At 40.0% G+C, this 17848-nt stretch overlaps 5 protein-coding genes and 2 non-coding genes across 13 annotated transcripts in view; 3 read left to right on the top strand and 4 right to left on the bottom strand.

Annotated features, from left to right (window-relative positions):
- Nucleotides 1-2924: 2924 nt before the first annotated feature.
- Nucleotides 2925-3933, bottom strand: LOC120451992. Its single transcript, XM_039636020.2, has 3 exons — nucleotides 3760-3933; nucleotides 3528-3710; nucleotides 2925-3467 (listed from the first exon to the last, which is right to left on the bottom strand). Exons 1-3 carry the CDS (start codon nucleotides 3838-3840, stop codon nucleotides 2994-2996), a joined length of 738 nt encoding a protein of 245 aa, XP_039491954.1. The 5' UTR covers nucleotides 3841-3933; the 3' UTR covers nucleotides 2925-2993.
- Nucleotides 3934-4616: 683 nt separating this feature from the next.
- On the top strand, nucleotides 4617-4688 carry Trnag-ucc. Its single transcript has one exon. It is a non-coding gene; the product is annotated as a tRNA-Gly (tRNA).
- Nucleotides 4689-4696: 8 nt separating this feature from the next.
- Nucleotides 4697-6210, bottom strand: LOC120451991. The gene is made up of 4 exons (XM_039636019.2): nucleotides 6016-6210; nucleotides 5898-5950; nucleotides 5248-5436; nucleotides 4697-5193 (listed from the first exon to the last, which is right to left on the bottom strand). Exons 1-4 carry the CDS (start codon nucleotides 6056-6058, stop codon nucleotides 4723-4725), a joined length of 756 nt encoding a protein of 251 aa, XP_039491953.1. The 5' UTR covers nucleotides 6059-6210; the 3' UTR covers nucleotides 4697-4722.
- Trnag-ucc lies at nucleotides 5640-5711 on the bottom strand. The gene has a single exon. It is a non-coding gene; the product is annotated as a tRNA-Gly (tRNA).
- Nucleotides 6211-7180: 970 nt separating the features above from the next.
- On the top strand, nucleotides 7181-8848 carry LOC120451990 (ELMO domain-containing protein 2). The gene is made up of 2 exons (XM_039636018.1): nucleotides 7181-7642; nucleotides 7735-8848. The coding sequence occupies exons 1-2, from the start codon at nucleotides 7393-7395 to the stop codon at nucleotides 8433-8435; spliced, it is 951 nt and encodes a 316-aa protein (XP_039491952.1). The 5' UTR covers nucleotides 7181-7392; the 3' UTR covers nucleotides 8436-8848.
- A 150-nt stretch (nucleotides 8849-8998) lies between these two features.
- Nucleotides 8999-10639, bottom strand: LOC120451989 (secernin-3). Its single transcript, XM_039636017.2, has 3 exons — nucleotides 10386-10639; nucleotides 10127-10314; nucleotides 8999-9746 (listed from the first exon to the last, which is right to left on the bottom strand). Exons 1-3 carry the CDS (start codon nucleotides 10530-10532, stop codon nucleotides 9020-9022), a joined length of 1062 nt encoding a protein of 353 aa, XP_039491951.1. The 5' UTR covers nucleotides 10533-10639; the 3' UTR covers nucleotides 8999-9019.
- A 432-nt stretch (nucleotides 10640-11071) lies between these two features.
- Nucleotides 11072-17848, top strand: part of LOC120453661 (zinc finger protein zfp-1) — a 29735-nt gene continuing 22958 nt past the window's right edge. For 2 of the 7 annotated variants that reach the window (XM_039638460.1, XM_039638458.1), the window contains exons 1-5: nucleotides 11073-11357; nucleotides 13560-14038; nucleotides 14243-14439; nucleotides 14499-15943; nucleotides 16342-16432. In XM_039638460.1, coding sequence (XP_039494394.1) covers nucleotides 11323-11357; nucleotides 13560-14038; nucleotides 14243-14439; nucleotides 14499-15943; nucleotides 16342-16432 — 2247 coding nt within the window. In that variant the 5' untranslated portion in view covers nucleotides 11073-11322. Of the gene's footprint in view, nucleotides 11358-11425; nucleotides 11623-13559; nucleotides 14039-14242; nucleotides 14440-14498; nucleotides 15944-16341; nucleotides 16433-17848 lie in introns of those variants that run through there. The other 5 variants (XM_039638457.2, XM_039638455.2, XM_039638461.2 and 2 more) reach the window with 5 other exon arrangements.

A 17848-nucleotide genomic window follows, 5' to 3' on the forward strand; every position in this document is an offset into this window, starting at 1 on the left:
TTCCCCTTTTCGGAAACAACTCCATTAAAAGCCGATCGCACTATGTACTGCATATATTTCGGGGCTCTCCAGAGACAAGGGTGTCAAAATATGCTACACTCGACGAAAAAACAATGTAAATAAATTGATACACAAATAAAATTAAAATGATTTTATGATGTATGATAGTTTATGATACATTTAGCAATTTAAAATATTATGTGGTCGTTCATATTTGGTTTTATAAATTATATGGAGCCTCCATCAGGATACTTAGTCGAGTTGTACTGGCTATGCCCGTCTGTCTGTCCGTCCGTATGAACGCTGTAATCTAGGGAACTATAAAAGCTAGAGAGCAAGCAGATTCAGAATATTACCATTTCTAGCGTTACGCCATCAAAATTTGGATATTTCTACCTAGCACTGTCTATCTATCTATATGAGGTCGAGGCAATCGACCAAAGCGTTGTATCTTACTTTAAATCTTTTTATCTTATTTGAGACTAAGACGAAAGTATTTGTAACAAACATTTTTAAACTTAATTGTGAGAAAGGCACTCTTATCCCTGCGAATATACATACATATGTATGTAGTTGAGCGGCACACTGAACCTTTGAATTTATTTTTTCTGTGTATCCCCGAGTATGCTGCCATCCCCCGATGGATTGCCGTGCTCATCCTGGTCCTGCTGCTCGGTGAAACTCTGTTTGTTTGTTGTCCTTTTTCCTGCGCCTTTCCTGTGTGTGTTGCCTCATCATCAGACAACCTCACTAAGGCTACCATGATAAACAAATTGTTTTGCCTTCGCCAGGAGCCTGCCTCCTACCCCCAATCCTTCCTCTTTGTTTCAGCGTTGTTATCGTTGCCGGCGTTGCTCGTTTTGTGCAGCTGTATAAACAAATTAGTTTTCAATTTTATCAAGTTGTCTTGCAGTGGCAATTTGTGGGCGGAAAGCTTTGAGGTTTTTGCGGGAGATCACAGGCCACGATAGTTCATTCATCGCCATACCTATCGCCATATTTGTAAAAGCAATATTTTACCCATAAAGTTGGGATTTTCCATATTCCCGTAACAATAGTGTGTTCCCTTATTCCCACCTAAGAAAACAAATACCCCGCTGTATAATTAATGCTTTTAGTCTAAATTACCACACAGTATGGTGAGAGTAATTATAGAAGATATAAAAAAATGGAACGAAAATTACCAAAATTAAAGTCGTTTGTAAACGGAGATTCTTAATTTCAATTTGTAAGCGCCTAAAATTAAAACATAAATTTCATAAAAACATAATATTTCTCCTAATTTCTCCATAATTTTCTCCTTTAGCCTTTTAATAATTTGAATAACGTCGTATTAAACGTTTTTGAATTCGTTATTCCATTTTTCGAACTCTTAGCCGCTGTAGCAGGTTCTATACAACTATTAAACATACACTCTGTAATTTAAAAAACAACTTAAATTAGCCGAGCTGGTCGGCGCTCGGCGAATTATGCACACGTCATATAACACAATCAAGCGTAACCACCTCTTTGGCAGACAACCCTATATAGATATATGTATATCCTGTACGATCTGCGATATCATTACACGCAATTGCCCTGCCGCAAGGGTATTTGCCCTTGGCCTCTCCCCCTTTTCTTCTGGCGAGGTACTTTTAATTTTTTTTTTATTCGAATTCTAATTAAAAACCCCAGCGCATTGTTGAGGTGAAGCCAAAGTAGGATCGAAATGCTTATCACACTGCTCACACAGCAAATCTGCCCTGCAGTCCAAGTCCATCCGCTGTATTGACACCGGGCATTAGGGAAACGCCGGGAAATCCCTTCGAGTGCATGCCTCGCCGAGTCCTGAATTGTGTAAATTTTAATCTCATTTGAAAAGTTTTTTCGAAAGTGCAAAAATTGACATCAGCACTGAGGATAGACATTTAGAAAGGGGTGTGTTCAGCGCTGAGGGGATTCTGCAAGGATTAAAACTTTTGAATCGTACTGAAAAGTTGTTCAATTATATTTTTAACGACCCATGTGGGCTGAACCGAATTTTAGTTCAGTGACTGAACTGAAATACAACTCAACATAGCCCTTGTGAGGTCTGAGTCTCATAATTCCGTTGAGGAATAAGTGACAGTGCAAATGCTTTGTATTCCCCAACAGAATAAGCCGTGAATATTTTCGCACGCTGAATGTAAAACAGATAACTGCTAAGAGATACATACCAAGACATAACATTTTGACTACAATTTCCTATACTTTATCCAGGTTTTACTTGTTTTTCGAGAATACTACATTAGATATTGTAGTACTATGCATATCTCACATGTGACGGCGATAAGAGAATCGTATATTCTCTATCAGCCGTCAAGCCTTTTGGACTATTGGACGAACACCTCAGGTGGAAGTTTACCCTGGGGTATCCAAGACATGACTGGTCAAGTATCAAAAAGGCCAAGGTCCATATGCTGCCCATCATACCTTTCTTGTATGTGCATATCAAAGCTGTTCTCAAAGGGATCCATTAGTATCTAACCACGTTGAGACTTTAAACTGGACATGTTACGAAGGTAATGGGAATCCTTTTTGTATTTCTGCAGTTAAAATTATCAAGTCTAATAAGCTTCAAGTTACTCGTCATTTAAAATGAGGCATTCATTCATCCTAGGGCGAGAAGTCTAAAATATACCTAAGATAAAAGTCACTTACCTAATTTAGCTTAACCAATATAATTATTCTGTTAATTATTGGAAAGTGTGTCTTTACTAAAATTGAGTCCAGTACATTAAAAGGAACTATATATGTTTTTTTAGATAAATGAAAATTAAACTTCAAAGTCATTAATAATTCCCTGGTAATAATAAAAAATAATGATCGAACATTTTCGTTATTAAAAAAATAAAATGCCTTTTTTTAAGATAAAAACTATTCCCTCCACTTATTAAATTATTTGATTTTGCGTAATTTTCTTCTTTTACTAAATAACTCAGTATAATTAATTCGGCTTGCGTTTTAGGTTTATATTAAACCATTACTACTTGGAGTTCTACATATTTCAAGGCCTGTTCGCCACTGAACTTCGCGATCGCACCGCCTAAAGACCTGAGCTCGGAAAATTGCCACTTATGAATAGTTCTCATTCCCAATTGTCTGCCCATTATTTGCGAGGATTGGGATGTGGATATTGCGACAACGGCCTGCGGTCTTTCCATCTGGATCTCCTTAGCCAGCTGCACTAGTACCTCGCGAGGCAGCTTGCCGTGGGCCATGAGCTTCACCATCTGGATGGAGTGCTGGCATAAAACGTGGCCCAGGCCACGTCGTCTGAATTCCGGCAAAGTTCCCATGTATTCCACATCTGCAGTGCTGTCCACCTGGCAGTGCTCGTTGACATCAAAGCTTGCATCGACAGCGTCCCAAAGTTCAATATATTTCATCATATTTGGACTCTTGACTTGGGACCTAACGGCGTAGTATGAGGTCATTCTTTTTGTGTTCTGTTAGGGTGCACTAATAACATATAAGTGGTTAGAGCCAAGTGCACAGAAGATACCTACAAATATTGTATTAGCGATTGCAGCCACAATTCTGTCACTTTCCACATGACGTATAGCGAATGATATTCCTTGGGATATGATGAACCTTATCAATTTACGTAGCTCGGCAATGGCCAACGGACAGTCTTTCAAGTTAGAGATCACACATCCGAATTCATGGTTCACCGATATATTCACAAGCAACTGCGACAACATAATAAGTGTAAATGTTTACTCGTAAGCGGATGCATACCTCTTCAACTTCATCATAAAACTGTGCGGTCACACGCAGGACCTCAAACTCCCCATCAAAAATACCGACGCAGTCCTTCATCGCTAGAATTCCAGAGCAATTGTTTTATTTATGTATTCGTTTTATTGTTTAGCCCGATTTTTAAGCGGACTGCTAATATGATCTATTTCAAAGTACAGCTTGCCTTTTAATATATGTATGTATGTATATGTGAATACCATATACATATCCCCCTATTAATGTGGAAAATTGCAATTTTCCTAGCGTTGAATATACTCGTAACCAAGTCTTAGTAAATACAAGATAACAAAAAGTAACGATTTGCAGCAGCAAGTGAAGTAACGCATGGATTATTATTTTGAGCTGCCAGTTTTACTTACAAAACAAACAACATACATTTCGTAATTGTTAGGAAAAATAATACACTCAAACTAAATATTACAAGCAATACAAAAAATGCAATAATGCAAATGCATATAACTTTCTTGTTAAATAAAGTAAAACATTTTACGCTTAAACATTACCGGAGAATCGGAACTTAAAGATTACTTACAAAGCATTTCAAACCATAGATTACTTCATCAATCTTGGTAATATTCAACATATAATATTTATATATATGGCTTTTCGTTAAAACTATAATATTTATAAGCTTGGGGTCTTAATGTTGGTCATAATTTCCATTCTCTATCTTCACTTGGTTTCCTCTAAGCAATTCAAATTTAACTGAAATTGTTAGTGTGACCGCATGCTGATAGCAACTACTATCGATAAAAAAAAATACATAATATCAAACGAGGATTTACGTATAAGCTGTACACCAGACAAGAAGAAAAACGATTCTTACTGAACGCATGGCGTCGGTGGTGTAATGGTTAGCATAGTTGCCTTCCAAGCAGTTGACCCGGGTTCGATTCCCGGCCGACGCACAACCAACTTTTTATACAAATTTATTATTTTATTTTAAAAGTTATAGATGACATGCTCGCAAGACTGGTGGATAGGGCTGATTCGGTCGTTAAATCTTTTCCCATTGTACATAAACTCCGAATAGGAAACAGTGTTAATTACATTAAAGCCTGTTGCTTTTCCAACTTTTTGGGAGAAACTAGAGGTCCAGAGTGCGGTGACAGCAGCTGGGCGTTTTGATCTTAGCTTTTCATCAATATCCTCTAGGCCCTTTCCTTCAGCCAACTCCTTAGTCAGTTCAATTGTGAACTGGGACAACGAGCGCGCCAAACCCAATCGCTCGTGGCTCGGTAAAGTAGCCAGAAACATCAGTTCACAGAAGCAAGACATGTTGAACATGGCACATACATCAATTCTTTCATCCACTTCGATCATAAAGTCCATTAGACGCCTTGCCTGAGGACTTTTAACGTCCTCATTCCGAAATTTAAGAAAGAAGTGATCATCGCCAGGAGGGGGTGCGAACTGTGTTTTTGACCCGTTAGGATTAATATTGTTTAAATAAATAACGAGTTTTACCTGAATTTTATTAAACGACACTGACACAACACGTCCAGTATCAACCTCTTTAACTAACAAAGAAACACCATCCAGAGCGGTTTTTTGGCACAACTTCCGCAAATCCAACCGAGCTTGACGATTTTCCGGTAAATTAATTTCGCAGGCAATGCATACCGATTCATTAAGAAAGAATGAGCACTCAAGGACCTGAAATGATCAATGAAAAATCCAATTAGCAAAAACATCGGGAAACCACAGAACTAGCATTTTAGTCATGAACAACTTTAATGAAAGCTTTTTACCCTGGTCCCTCATATTTTAATTGTTAAAAAACTTGTCTGTTGAAAACCACCACAAAATACCATTTGTATTTTTAGGAGAAACGAGAATATAAAAACAAAAAAGCTAACTGCGTCGGCCGGGAATCGAACCCGGGTCAACTGCTTGGAAGGCAACTATGCTAACCATTACACCACCGACGCCACGCTTGTGCCAATGCACAAAATTAGTTTTATGCTTTGGAAAAGCTAACGATAATATATTTTGCTTTATACAAACATTACCAAGCGAGTGAACTTTAGGCTTAGTTTTTGATCGTCTTATTTTCAGCAACAACTTTTTTATGGCCGATAGGCAAATTTGTCGGAGTTCCATGGAATTATACTCACATCTAGCGCATCTTCCAGGTCGGATTGTGTGACACTGCGAACCTCAAATTTACCTGGAGAGTATAGAAATTTAAAGCTCGAATTGGTGGCTGAAATATTTTTTGTGCATGGCACTTACCGTCGTGTAGGGTTCCCCAGAGTCTTCCATTTTCCGCCCGCATTCTGAAGCTCTTATCGGTCAGCTAGCTAGCCGCGAAATATAGAAGCAACCGCGTCCAGTGTTAGTCTCTAACTGAGCGATATAGGCTTACGTCTAGGCAACAATATGTATATTTTAAATGGAAGCTTTGACCACCGAACACATAGACGTAAACCATCTAATCTAATCGCATGCTCACGCGATGATTTTGGATGATACCATCAACTTAATAGAGCATTTTAAAATGATCAGAAATATGCAACGCCCATTTAGTCTCAGTAGTGCAATCGTTACATTGAAGTGGCACGCTGTAAGCTGGATTAACAAATAAATTACTTTATTTACAAATTAGTTTATTTCTACACAACCCCATATGTAAATATGAACTCTTTTGTAAAAATAATTATCGGTAATCGAATTGAATTTCGGGTTCTCCAAATTTTACATCGGGCTCAATATGGGCCTTGGTTTCTGATACACTTTTATGCCTGCGATTTTTAAAAGCTCGGAACGCCAGTTTAATTTTATTGACGTAGTCTCTAAAAAATATCCTTCCTGCTTTTAAGCTTCTGCAATTTAAAAAATTCGAATTTATAAATAGAGTAGGATGCATGCTCTACAAAACAAAGCGTTGTTAAAATTTCCAAACTTTTTTAAAGATATTTTATTGTGGAAGCCATCAAAATTAAAATCAACCAAAAAGTCTATGGCGAATATAGGATGAAATTGTTTTTTGAGGCCTCCTGGACGTGGTGACCTGTCGGGTTTTATTTCGTCCTCCATCGTATTTTTTTGGCCCAGGGCAAAAAAATTTTCAAAATCGAACTAAGGAACGTAATTGGAGTTTTACTCAATCTGTTAGATTCCGTTAAATTTATGAATATAAATACAAGTACAGCACAAATACAGCAGTGTGACCGTTTATTGAACAGCGTATTAAGTCAAAGTTGCTATAAAATGTAGGGGACCGCTTTTTTTTCAAAAATGTATTTTCCATTTCATAAGGAAGCTATGTTATTTAAGCTATAAATGTATTTATTACGATAACAGCACTTAGCATTATTAACATGTCTCTTAAAAGCAAAGCGAATTTTTTTCAGGAATACCTTCAACGACGTCTACTTTCCGCTATTTACAGCACTGCCTGATCAGCTGCTTAATTTTTTTAAATAATTTTTTTGTTATTGTTGAGGGTCAATCATAAAATCTATTTAACAACAACTCGCAAAAGTGCAATATAGTAGATAGAAACGCAAGGCTGTGATCAAAAGCCAATTCTGATGTGTTGCCCTGGTAACTGGGCCCAAACAAACGAAATCGGAAAATCTCAATAGTTATCTTAACCGCTTTAGTAAAATGTTTATTCTCGACCGAATACTGCCTTTTATTTTTAGCTATATAAGGCCGTTTATAAAGTGGTTCCTGCACGCCTTCACCAGGCTCTCAGAGCTCCAGAGGATTTGCTATGGGGCGAGGGCGGGAGCCAGTCGGACTAGTCAGGTGGAAAGGTCCCTTACATTGTCCAAAAGACCACAAATACAGCGACTTGTACTTGACCTTGATGGGGCGGCGCCATACGTGAACAACGAGGAGCTTCTGGAATTTGGTTAGTCCAAGACATTGCTTAATATTTGTAATTCAAGCACCACAATCATTTTAATATTTATACATATTATATATACATATTTACACTTCCAGCTCCTCGCGCTGCTCGTATTGTGATGCAAGCGAAACGCATCAAGCACAATGTGCACCCAGACTTTGCCCGGCTCTTGGGCACATGCGTGACGAGTATTTGGGGCTACCGTAGACTGATGCATCAAGTGGAACAGCTTCGGGCGGAGAAATACGACTCGGATAACCTCGACCACGAAGAAAAGCTGTTGCGATTATGGCAACTGCTGATGCCAGAGACTCCCCTCACCGGTCGCGTAACCAAACAGTGGCAGGACATTGGCTTCCAAGGCGACGATCCAAAGACGGACTTTCGTGGAATGGGCATGCTCGGCCTGGAGAATTTGCTCTACTTTGCCACTGCCTATAACGACGCAGCCAAACATGTGCTGTTGCACTCGATGCATCCCACCCTGGGTTACACCTACGCCATTGTGGGCATTAACCTCACCTCCATGGCCTTCAATCTAGTAAAAACAGGCTCCGCCAAAACCCACTTCTACAATTTGGTGGTGCAGCACAGACAGGATTTTAGCACCGTAGAGGATTTCCACAAGTTGTACTGCTATTTATTCTTCGAATTTGACCGCTTTTGGATGGAAAGCGACCCGCGAAACATTATGGACTTCCGCGAGATTTACCAGGCGTTTGAAATTACAAAACTAGAGGCCTTGCACAATGATAGCACCATTTTTAAGACCAACTTGGCTGTAGAATCCGTCTGAAGATTGACAGTGTTAAAAGGACTTTTGTGGCTGTATGACTTAGTCCGATTTTGTAAATACATGATTAGAGTGCGGCTAAATGAAATTATTTTCTTAATATTTGTCATTCTTAAATTAAAATGATCATTTGAGAGAACTTGTCATTTCGCTTCTAAAATCACTTTGTAATAAAAAAAAATAATAATCATGAAGTAAGTATACAAATACGATAAACCGCTTTAATTTTTGTATAAATGCAGATTTTATGCGTTTATTTGAGAGCCATATATACTTTATATTTGTATATGTATTCATATATATTTTAATGCAAGTATGTAAATTGTTAAACTAAGCCTGGAATGTCACATAATAATACTTTAAATTCAAGTCGGAGATTGCCCACTGAGACAGAATAAATAATAATTTAAATATCACGCAAAAGCATACAAACTAAACGAAATAAAACAGTAGAGATTGCACAAGAAAATAATTTGCCGACTATAGCCTATTTGGTAATGCCATAAGAATGCTAACGTCAAATCCCAATGCTCAATAGAGCTTGCAAGCTAGTTTTTGGAGTATCCATATAGACAGTATTCGTTGGTCTAGCGATAGAACTTGACTTCCGCCTCGACGCAGTCCTTGAGCAGTTCGTCCAGCTCGTCGCTGGCGTGATCCTGCAGAGAGAAATAGTTATTTAGCTCGTCCACGCAGGAGCGCTCCAGGCTGCGCAAGTGCTCCAAGGCGGCCGGCTTGCGTTGAGAGTGTAGCTTGTGCAGCAACGTCAAGTCTGCATCCGCCTGCACTTGGGTGAGAGGCGAGATTCTCGGCTTTGGGGCAAAAACGAACGGCTTGAACACAGACTCGGCGGCATTGGGCGTGCCGGTAAACCAATGGCACGAAATTCCCTTCGCCGACAACACTGAAACGGTGGCCGCCCTTGAGCTGCTCGCATTACTGGCGGCACGTAGTGTCTCAAACATATCGTGCTGGGTGTATGTTCCATCGCCAGCTGGCTTGGGACCACACCAATCCTCTGCCGGGGCCTGGGCCTCAGCATCATGAGCAGCGGCAAAACTGGCGGCATCATCCAATCCCTCGCTTGACTTGTTCACCACAGTTGTTACAGCCAGTCCACCGGAGGGCAACCGCAAAAAGCTGGCCTCCAATTTCTCGGCGGCCCATACCTTGCCAGAGCAGCTTACAAACCAGGCAGCAACTGCATCACAAGCGATGAAGTTCATTTTGGAGTTGTCGTGACCGTGACTGGCCACCAAAGCTCCAATCCGGTCCACAGCATCGTCCACGTCTTTGGCCACAGCCAAAGTCAAGCTACAAAAAATTGATTAAATTATTATATGGTATATAGTAATTTAAACAGCATTAGTAGAGATATCCCTTCAACATTAAATTTCAGATTGATTCGTATGTAATACCAGTGTAAGTAATTATCTAAGAAAAATTACTAGGGCACTATCGAGTTAAGGGCTCAAGTATTAATAAACTCTAAAGAACATAAAATGATTGGACAGTAAATTACAAACTTCATTGCACGTTCTTCATCAAATATACTAAATATGTACATATATACATACATAGAATGTTTTAGAAATTACTTTTTTTTAGTTCAAATAATATGCTTCGCTGTGCATAGTTTTTTAATACGCTAATGTAATTATACCCTAAATATTGAATTTTAAAGGATAACGTACCGCACTATATCCGTCCCCAGCAGGCTGTCGCTGTCCCTGGCCTTGGTTTCACCTGCCGCCCAGGTGAGACCTAGGGCCACTCCGCGTTCGTTGGCCCCGAAGTCACCACCCCAGAGACCCGGCTTCGGTTTTTGCAGTATGACACGCAACACATCGCCGCCCGTCTCGGCAGTAGCTCCACCGTCAGTCTGAAAAGCGAGGTGGTGTTCGGGTGGTGAGTCATTGATCGAGTTTCGTTTTTGGAGGAGTCTGTCTTTACCTTCCCCTCAAGCACTTCGGTGGCATCGTAGAAGCAAACCTCCGAGGCAATGTTGACGTTTTTTTCGTCCTCCGCATTGCGACCAATGATCAACGTTCCTTCGGCACAGTTCTCGGGCAAAACAACAAAGCAGTCTCCGTTGGTCATTTTTATCCGTGCTTTTCTCGCGGACAAGTTTCTTCAGAAATGCGAGAGGGAGTTGCAAAATTGATTTTTCCCACAGCTGTTAAGGTTCAAACGTTATTCAACACTGCGCGTCTTATATCGTGGAAAAGATAATGACACGTCTGGCAACGTCGGATATCAATTATTTGTTTACTAAATACATTATATGTACTACAAATTATTTCCAGACATATTTATGTAATATAAAAACAAAAAAAAAAAACTGTACGGTTTGGGTATTAGTAAATATAAAATATTTACTAAATCATCACCATTATATGAATGGCGCGCATTAATGTGACCATAAGTTTACGGCTCTAAAAGTAACAATACAATGCTCTTTGTTTTTATCGAGACCAGTAGAATGTAAATTACTTATATTACAAACTTCATTGACACTAAAATTGGTAGAATTGGTTAAAGGAGAAAGTAATAATCAACATCGACTCTTCCGTTTGAATATAGAAAATCTGTAAAATTCATTCAAGTGCCATCCCATTTCTTAGTATTTTACCCGTCTCTAAGAAAGTGCCCATCGCTAGAAATTTGCCCATCCGTCTGGTAATCGAGGTTTTTCTTGTTTCGGCGTCAAAATGCTCAAAACCCCTTCTGCATAGAAGGAAATCGCGCAACGTCTCAGATTTGCAAGCTTTACACGATATTCGGGCAATAGGAAAAACCGCGCAGACAGCAAAATCGTACCCACTAAGCTGCATTTGTATACAGAGAAGGTGGTGTTGTCTCCCTTTAGCGCCCGCACTGCTCGCTCCCGATGTGCGAGCGAAACAACAACAAACAAGTTACAAGGTGCGTGGAGTGGTGTGTGCTGCTGGTGTTTTGTAGCTGTAGTTGTAAATACTCGCGCACACGGTGTTGTTGTTGCGCTGGTGGATGGTGTTGTTCAGCGCCTTTTTCGAGTGTTGATTATTTTACTTGCGTGCGTTTGCTACTCGTGGGCGGCTGTAAAGTCTGTGGGACGCGGAAAAGTGCTGAGAAAAGCTACGGAAAGCTAGATAAACGCTAAGCCACAGCTGCGGGGCCTGGATATCGGTTGTTTCAAGTGCCGAAACGGGTAAAGAAATAGAGAAAATCAATATTCTGTAAGGGTGCTAGCGGCCAATTAGAAACCTCTTTGTGAAAATAGCAAGAAAGTCGAAAGAATTTCAAGTTTTTGGTAGACCGCTCCCTGAAAAAAAAGACATATTTTCTGTTTTTGTTGTGTGTTGCTTGACGACTTTGACCGCGCGCATTTTCCCTGCCGTGAAACTAGTTTCTTTTTGTTTGGTGGCACACCGCTGATGACGTTTTAAAGCCCTGCTGGCCACTGAAATTAAAGCAATTGCCCATAAAAATCAATAAATTCAAGCCACGGGTATATACACACAATTTAAACGAAATTTAAACAGTGCTTTAAGAGGCAAGTTGCGAAAGCTGGGAGAAACTACCCTCCAGTCCCCAAAAAACTCCCCCGAAGGATGTTTTAAATGGGGTATATACATGAACACACACCCACCCGCATTCTACCCCCCATAAGCGCGCTCCTTTTCCGGCATTTCGTCAACATTATTGTAGCATCTCCCCGCGTACGTGTGTATGTATCTGTTCTGCCTGACAGTGTGAGTGTGTGTGCTTGTGACGAAAGTGCATTGCTCTTCATTACAAAAGCAACGTGCAGGGCGGCCTCGTTTCATGTGCCCAAGTGTTTGTGCTTTTACACCGTTAAGTTAGAGAACTCCAGCTAACCCGCAGTTGGCAACACGCTGGCTGCGTTTTTCGGCAGTTGGCAACACGCTGACCCAATAACAGTACAATTAGACTCTCGCACAGATGCGCATGCATGAATGAAACAGAATCAACACCCGCATGCCGTTATTATTATTATTATTATTGTAATTGTTGTTGCTGTTGTGAAATCTCTGCGACCCACATATTAGCGTTCGCTCGCACAGTGGGACCAAATCGTCGTCCAATTGGATTCGGAGCAGGGCTCCATTTTCCTGTTTTATTTTTGGTAGCCCATTTTATTTAGGTTCAATGAACCAGCCCATGGAATGTTGTCTAAAATCGTGTTTGTCTGTGCGTTGTCCGTATTGTGAAAGTTAAAAAAATGAGTTGCTCATATTGCTGTGCTAAAAGCTCCTATCAATATTCGTTGGCATCACTGATTTTGTTTCCGGCTGTTTTTTTATTTCAATGGTTCTACATAATTAGCATTAATTATTAAACAGCGGCGAAATTACCTTGACATTGAATGACTATTTGTGTGTGCGTGTAAATGTTTGCGAATGGAGCTCCATGTGCCATCTCGCTCGCTCTCGCTGCAAAGGCCAAGTTGTAAATACAAGTGCACAATTAAGAAATATTTTATAGGGCTACTGCTTTTGTTGATGTTATTGTGGAATAACCGAGTGCGAATGACCTTGCCAATAGACACCTGCCTCGATAGCTGTTTATTATCGATAATAAGAAACCCCGGAACCTCTATTTCAAGATCGGTGACTACCCGCGTCCGTAAGCTCCGCTGGAATTCGATTTCTATTTTTTTAAAACTTACAAAAATGAACATGCGTAACTTCTAACTGCATAAAAGTTTGACCTATAGTCGTTGTTTTCTGTAGATGTACTATATATACATGTCAAATCCTTTACTGCAAATCTTGTCATATGAAAATACTTCTAATGTTTGCGTACCACATTTTCTTCGTAAGATCCAAAATGCCTTTAACTTCTTTACGGCATATCCAAGGGCTACCGAAATATCGTTGATGTCTAAAATATCATTAGAAGACTTTTTTAATATTAAACTACATCGTGTATTAATAATTTATGTATATAACCCATCATGGCTCATATCATTAAGAAATATTAATCAGTCAATATAATTAATAACTCAATATACTGAAGAAGAAGAAGAAGTTTAAAAATCTTCTGTTTACTTAGATAGCATTCTAATGTAGCTTTCTTTAATATTCTATTCTAATTCTGATTTTATTTACTTTATATATGCAGCGTCAACAAAATTCCGTCTTCAATCAATGCTAAACTGGAGCTAGACTCCAGCAAAGACGACACCATTCACTCCACAAGCTTGAACAAGAAACTGGTCAAGATAAAAAAGTTCAAGTTGGACGATATGAAGGAGATGGTGGGCGGTTGTTGCGTTTGTTCAGACGAGCGGGGGTGGCCGGAGAACCCGCTCGTCTATTGTGACGGCCAGAACTGTACTGTGGCAGTGCACCAGGCGTGCTATGGCATTGTGACGGTTCCCACTGGACCCTGGTACTGTCGCAAGTGCGAGTCCCAGGAGCGAACCTCTCGGGTCCGTTGCGAACTGTGTCCCTCCCGGGATGGCGCCCTTAAGAAGACAGATAATAGCGGGTGGGCGCACGTTGTTTGCGCCTTGTACATCCCAGAGGTGCGATTTGGGAATGTGACCACCATGGAACCCATCATATTGTCATTAATACCGCAGGAGCGGTACTCAAAAAGTGAGCTATTTTTAAACGTTTTATGTTGAAAAATATAACAAATTGGGAAACTATAGCCTCTGTTAGTTAAACTAGCTTCAGCTAATTAGCAATCAAAATTACAATCGGTTAGAAATATATTTTATTTTCCCCAAATATTTATTGTCGCCAATTTTAGGGCTGTTTACTAAATTAATCTTTTTATTGAATTTGTAACATTTTCAGCTTGCTACATTTGCCAGGAGATTGGCAAACCAAATCGGGCCAATGTCGGCGCCTGTATGCAGTGCAATAAATCGAATTGCAAGCAGCAGTTCCATGTCACCTGCGCGCAGAGCCTTGGATTGCTCTGCGAGGAGGCTGGTAACTATTTGGATAACGTGAAGTACTGCGGCTACTGTCAGCACCATTACAGCAAACTGGTGCGTATGTGACGTATAGCATTCATGATTTTTCCGTTCAAATTCTTGATACTTTGCAGAAAAAGGGCGGCAACGTCAAAACCATACCTCCATATAAACCCATTCAACATGACACCTCTTCCGATTCATGCTCGTCGCCCGAGAAGGAGATCGATTCTACCATGAACTCCGCAACGACCTCGGCCACAAGCATAAAGATTACCAGCAGCAGTGGCAGTGGTGGGAGCAGCAGCAGCGTTTTGAATGCAAGCTCCAGTGCTGGAATCTCTGGGGCTGGCGCCAGTGGGAGTGGTGTCTCATCTTCCTCAAAGCAGCGAAAGAGCAATGCATCCAGTAAATCATCTAACAGCAGTAGCAGCAGCTCGTCATCCTCAACAGGAGTGACTCCCAACCCCTCCTCGAGTTCTGCGCATTCGGGAAGTGCTAGCAGTATGACAGGCGGAGGAACTTTACTACCAGGCAGTAGTAACATCGGCAATATCAGCAATAATTTAAACAATAATCTGCCCGGAGGCAGTACGTCCACCAGCAGTGCTGGAAACATATCTGGTGGAAGTGGGGGAAATCCATCAGCTTTAAGCGGTAGCGCTACGCAATCGACGAGCAGTCAATCGTCAACAGCACCAGGGACCACAAAATCTTCAGCCAGCAGTTCGAGCAGTAGTAGCAACAGCTACAAGGAGAAACATAGCAAAAGCTTAAGCAAATCCGCATCCAGCAAGGACAAGGACGGAAAAGATAGTGCTAGCAACTCGGCAAATAACAATTTCACTAATTTATCTGCATCATCATCATCTTCCAACTCCTCTTCGACACGAGAGAAATCCTCATCAAAGCTTTCGAAAAACAAAGACTCCAATCAAATATCGAATGCCACAAGCAGCACAAGCACAACCAGCAGTATCAACACCCAGCCCAGTTCGTCGACTTCAACTGCTACGAGTGGATTGGGCGGGCCTGGGACTCATGTGAGCAGTTCGGCTACCAGTGGAATCAACACTGCTCCTTCAACAACCAATGAGCATTCAAATCATGCCCACAACCTCAGTACGAATGGAGCAGGAGCCGGAAGCGCAACGGGAAAATTGCAATCGGCGAGCAATCTGAGCACCAGTAGTTCTGCTTTTGGATCGGATCTGCGATCCGTCAGCACATCCTCAAGCTCCACTTTGAACGACTCCACCGGATTCGGAAGTAATTTAAATTCAGAAAGAGAGAATTTATCAGGCGCTGGATCGTCGGCAAGCAACATACCAGGAACCATAGCACCTGGAACGGGTGTCGTATCTTCAAGTGCTGCCACTAATCTAAGCACTAATAAGGGAAGCTCTTCGTCATCGGCGGCGAATAGTCTTACATCTACGAGCAGTTCCTCGGGCAGCTCCTCTAACTCGACATCAAAAAAACGAAAAGCAGATTCTGCTAAGTCCAGTAGCAGTATTTCCACCTCCGTCTCCGCTCTGGAAGATAACAATAGGTGGGGAACGAGAAACGCAAAGAAAAGGTCTTTTACAATATTACATTTCAAAATTTAGTAGATTAATAGATTACGCCTGATTTCAAAGAAACTAAGGGACTGAAGTTGCACATATATAATTTTGTAAGTTGTTAGTTTATCGAATAGCCGGTGCAAAGTACTCTTATATACATTTTTTATTTCTAAATTATTTGTAATAATTAGAACATACATTGTGCTATGTAATTAAGTAGTTCCCAAAGTTACTGAGAAATCAGAAAATTTAAATATGTTTTTGTAACTTCGCTTGAACAAAAGACAACTTTTGGAATCCGTTTCGTTTGTTGTAGAATAGACTAATAAAATAACCCGTACGAGACCTTTTTCTACTAAAAATTATGTATAGAAAAAATGAGACTAATTTAATTCTTTATTTGTATCTATAGCTTAATATCCCGATATGATATCAAAGATGTTCATGTTGCACTGACGCCCCTAACAGATTTTGAGAAGGAAATTGAGAAGAGCTCCAAGAGGGTAAGTTCAAGTTTTCATTGTTTACCTTTTAGCATACTATTAATAGGCTGATAAACAATTCAATAATCGTTCCATAATATTGAGTTTTTGATGAGCTTTTGACTTCGCAAGGAACATGTTTCTGATCTCTTGAGTTCTTTTTCGAAAGTTTCTCATAAAGTGTTCTCACTCTTTTTACAATGTAGCCTTTTAATGATTGTTCCCATTATACATCTTGTCATATAGTTTTTCTCTGATTCAACCTACAGAATAGGACGAAAGTTCTACTATATTCGTTTCACTCTGTAAAAGATTTGAACGCAGGCGCTTTGCCAATTTTTGTTTCATACTTATAAGTGGAAATGCAATTGCAAATGCATGTTAAAAATGTTCTGAGAAATTCTTTTGAGAAGGTGCGCTGTGAGATTTTCAATTGATCCATTTTTAAAAGGGGCGTGTTTCAAACAAAAATATCAAAAAATGAAATAAGTTTGTTTGGATACATTTTATGTATGATATAATTCTGCAAGAAATTTTCTAGAATGGACATCGTACTTTGTTTTCAAAACTTATACCGTTGTACTTGTATAGGGTGTTTTTTTTAGAGGTATAGAACTTTAAATTGCAATAAAACAACGATGGATTATTCGATTGACATGAATTTTATTGACATGAAAGATAATCTAGTGGCATTACATTTTAAATATGATTTCTGGCATATGACCGCCACGGCTGGCTCGGATGTAGTCCAATCTGGACGTCCAATTAGCAATGACTTTTTCCAATATTTGGCCGTATATCGGCAATAACACGGCGAATGTTGTCTTCCAAATGGTTTAGCGTTTGTGGCTTATCCGCATAGACCAATGACTTTACATAGCCCCACAAAAAGTAGTCTAGCGGTGTTAAATCACAAGATCTTGGAGGCTTATGAAAAATCGGGAACAACAGCAATCTCGTTTTGGGCCCATTCGACGAATCTACGCCTTGCTTGATGATCGTTTGGTTTCAATTCTTGCACGAGTTGGATTTTGTAAGCACGCATGACGAATTGCCAAACCAAACTGAGAATAAATCACTTGACAGCTGTTAAATCGGTCGCCATCTTGAACAGTAATGCCAACTTAAAGTTCTATACCTCTAAAAAAAACACCCGTTATAAGAGGTTTATGTTTATGAATCAAAAAGAATTTAAAAACGTACCATTAGAACTAATATCCCAATGCTTTCCCTTTGTAATGATATTAAGAGGTATTTTCTCGCCGAGTTGGGCCTCCCCATGTCTGGTTCTATTTTTCCGATCTGATTGATGCTGAACGATGTATCCATGCCCCATTAATTTCCTTTTGAACCAAAAATGCATGGCAAAATGTTATCGAATTTTAATTAAATGCAAATGCGCATGTTAATTTATTGATGCTGAAGTGCCAAAGTTCC

Source organism: Drosophila santomea, chromosome 3R (assembly GCF_016746245.2).
Source record: "Drosophila santomea strain STO CAGO 1482 chromosome 3R, Prin_Dsan_1.1, whole genome shotgun sequence".
Classification (NCBI taxonomy): Eukaryota; Metazoa; Arthropoda; class Insecta; order Diptera; family Drosophilidae; genus Drosophila; species Drosophila santomea.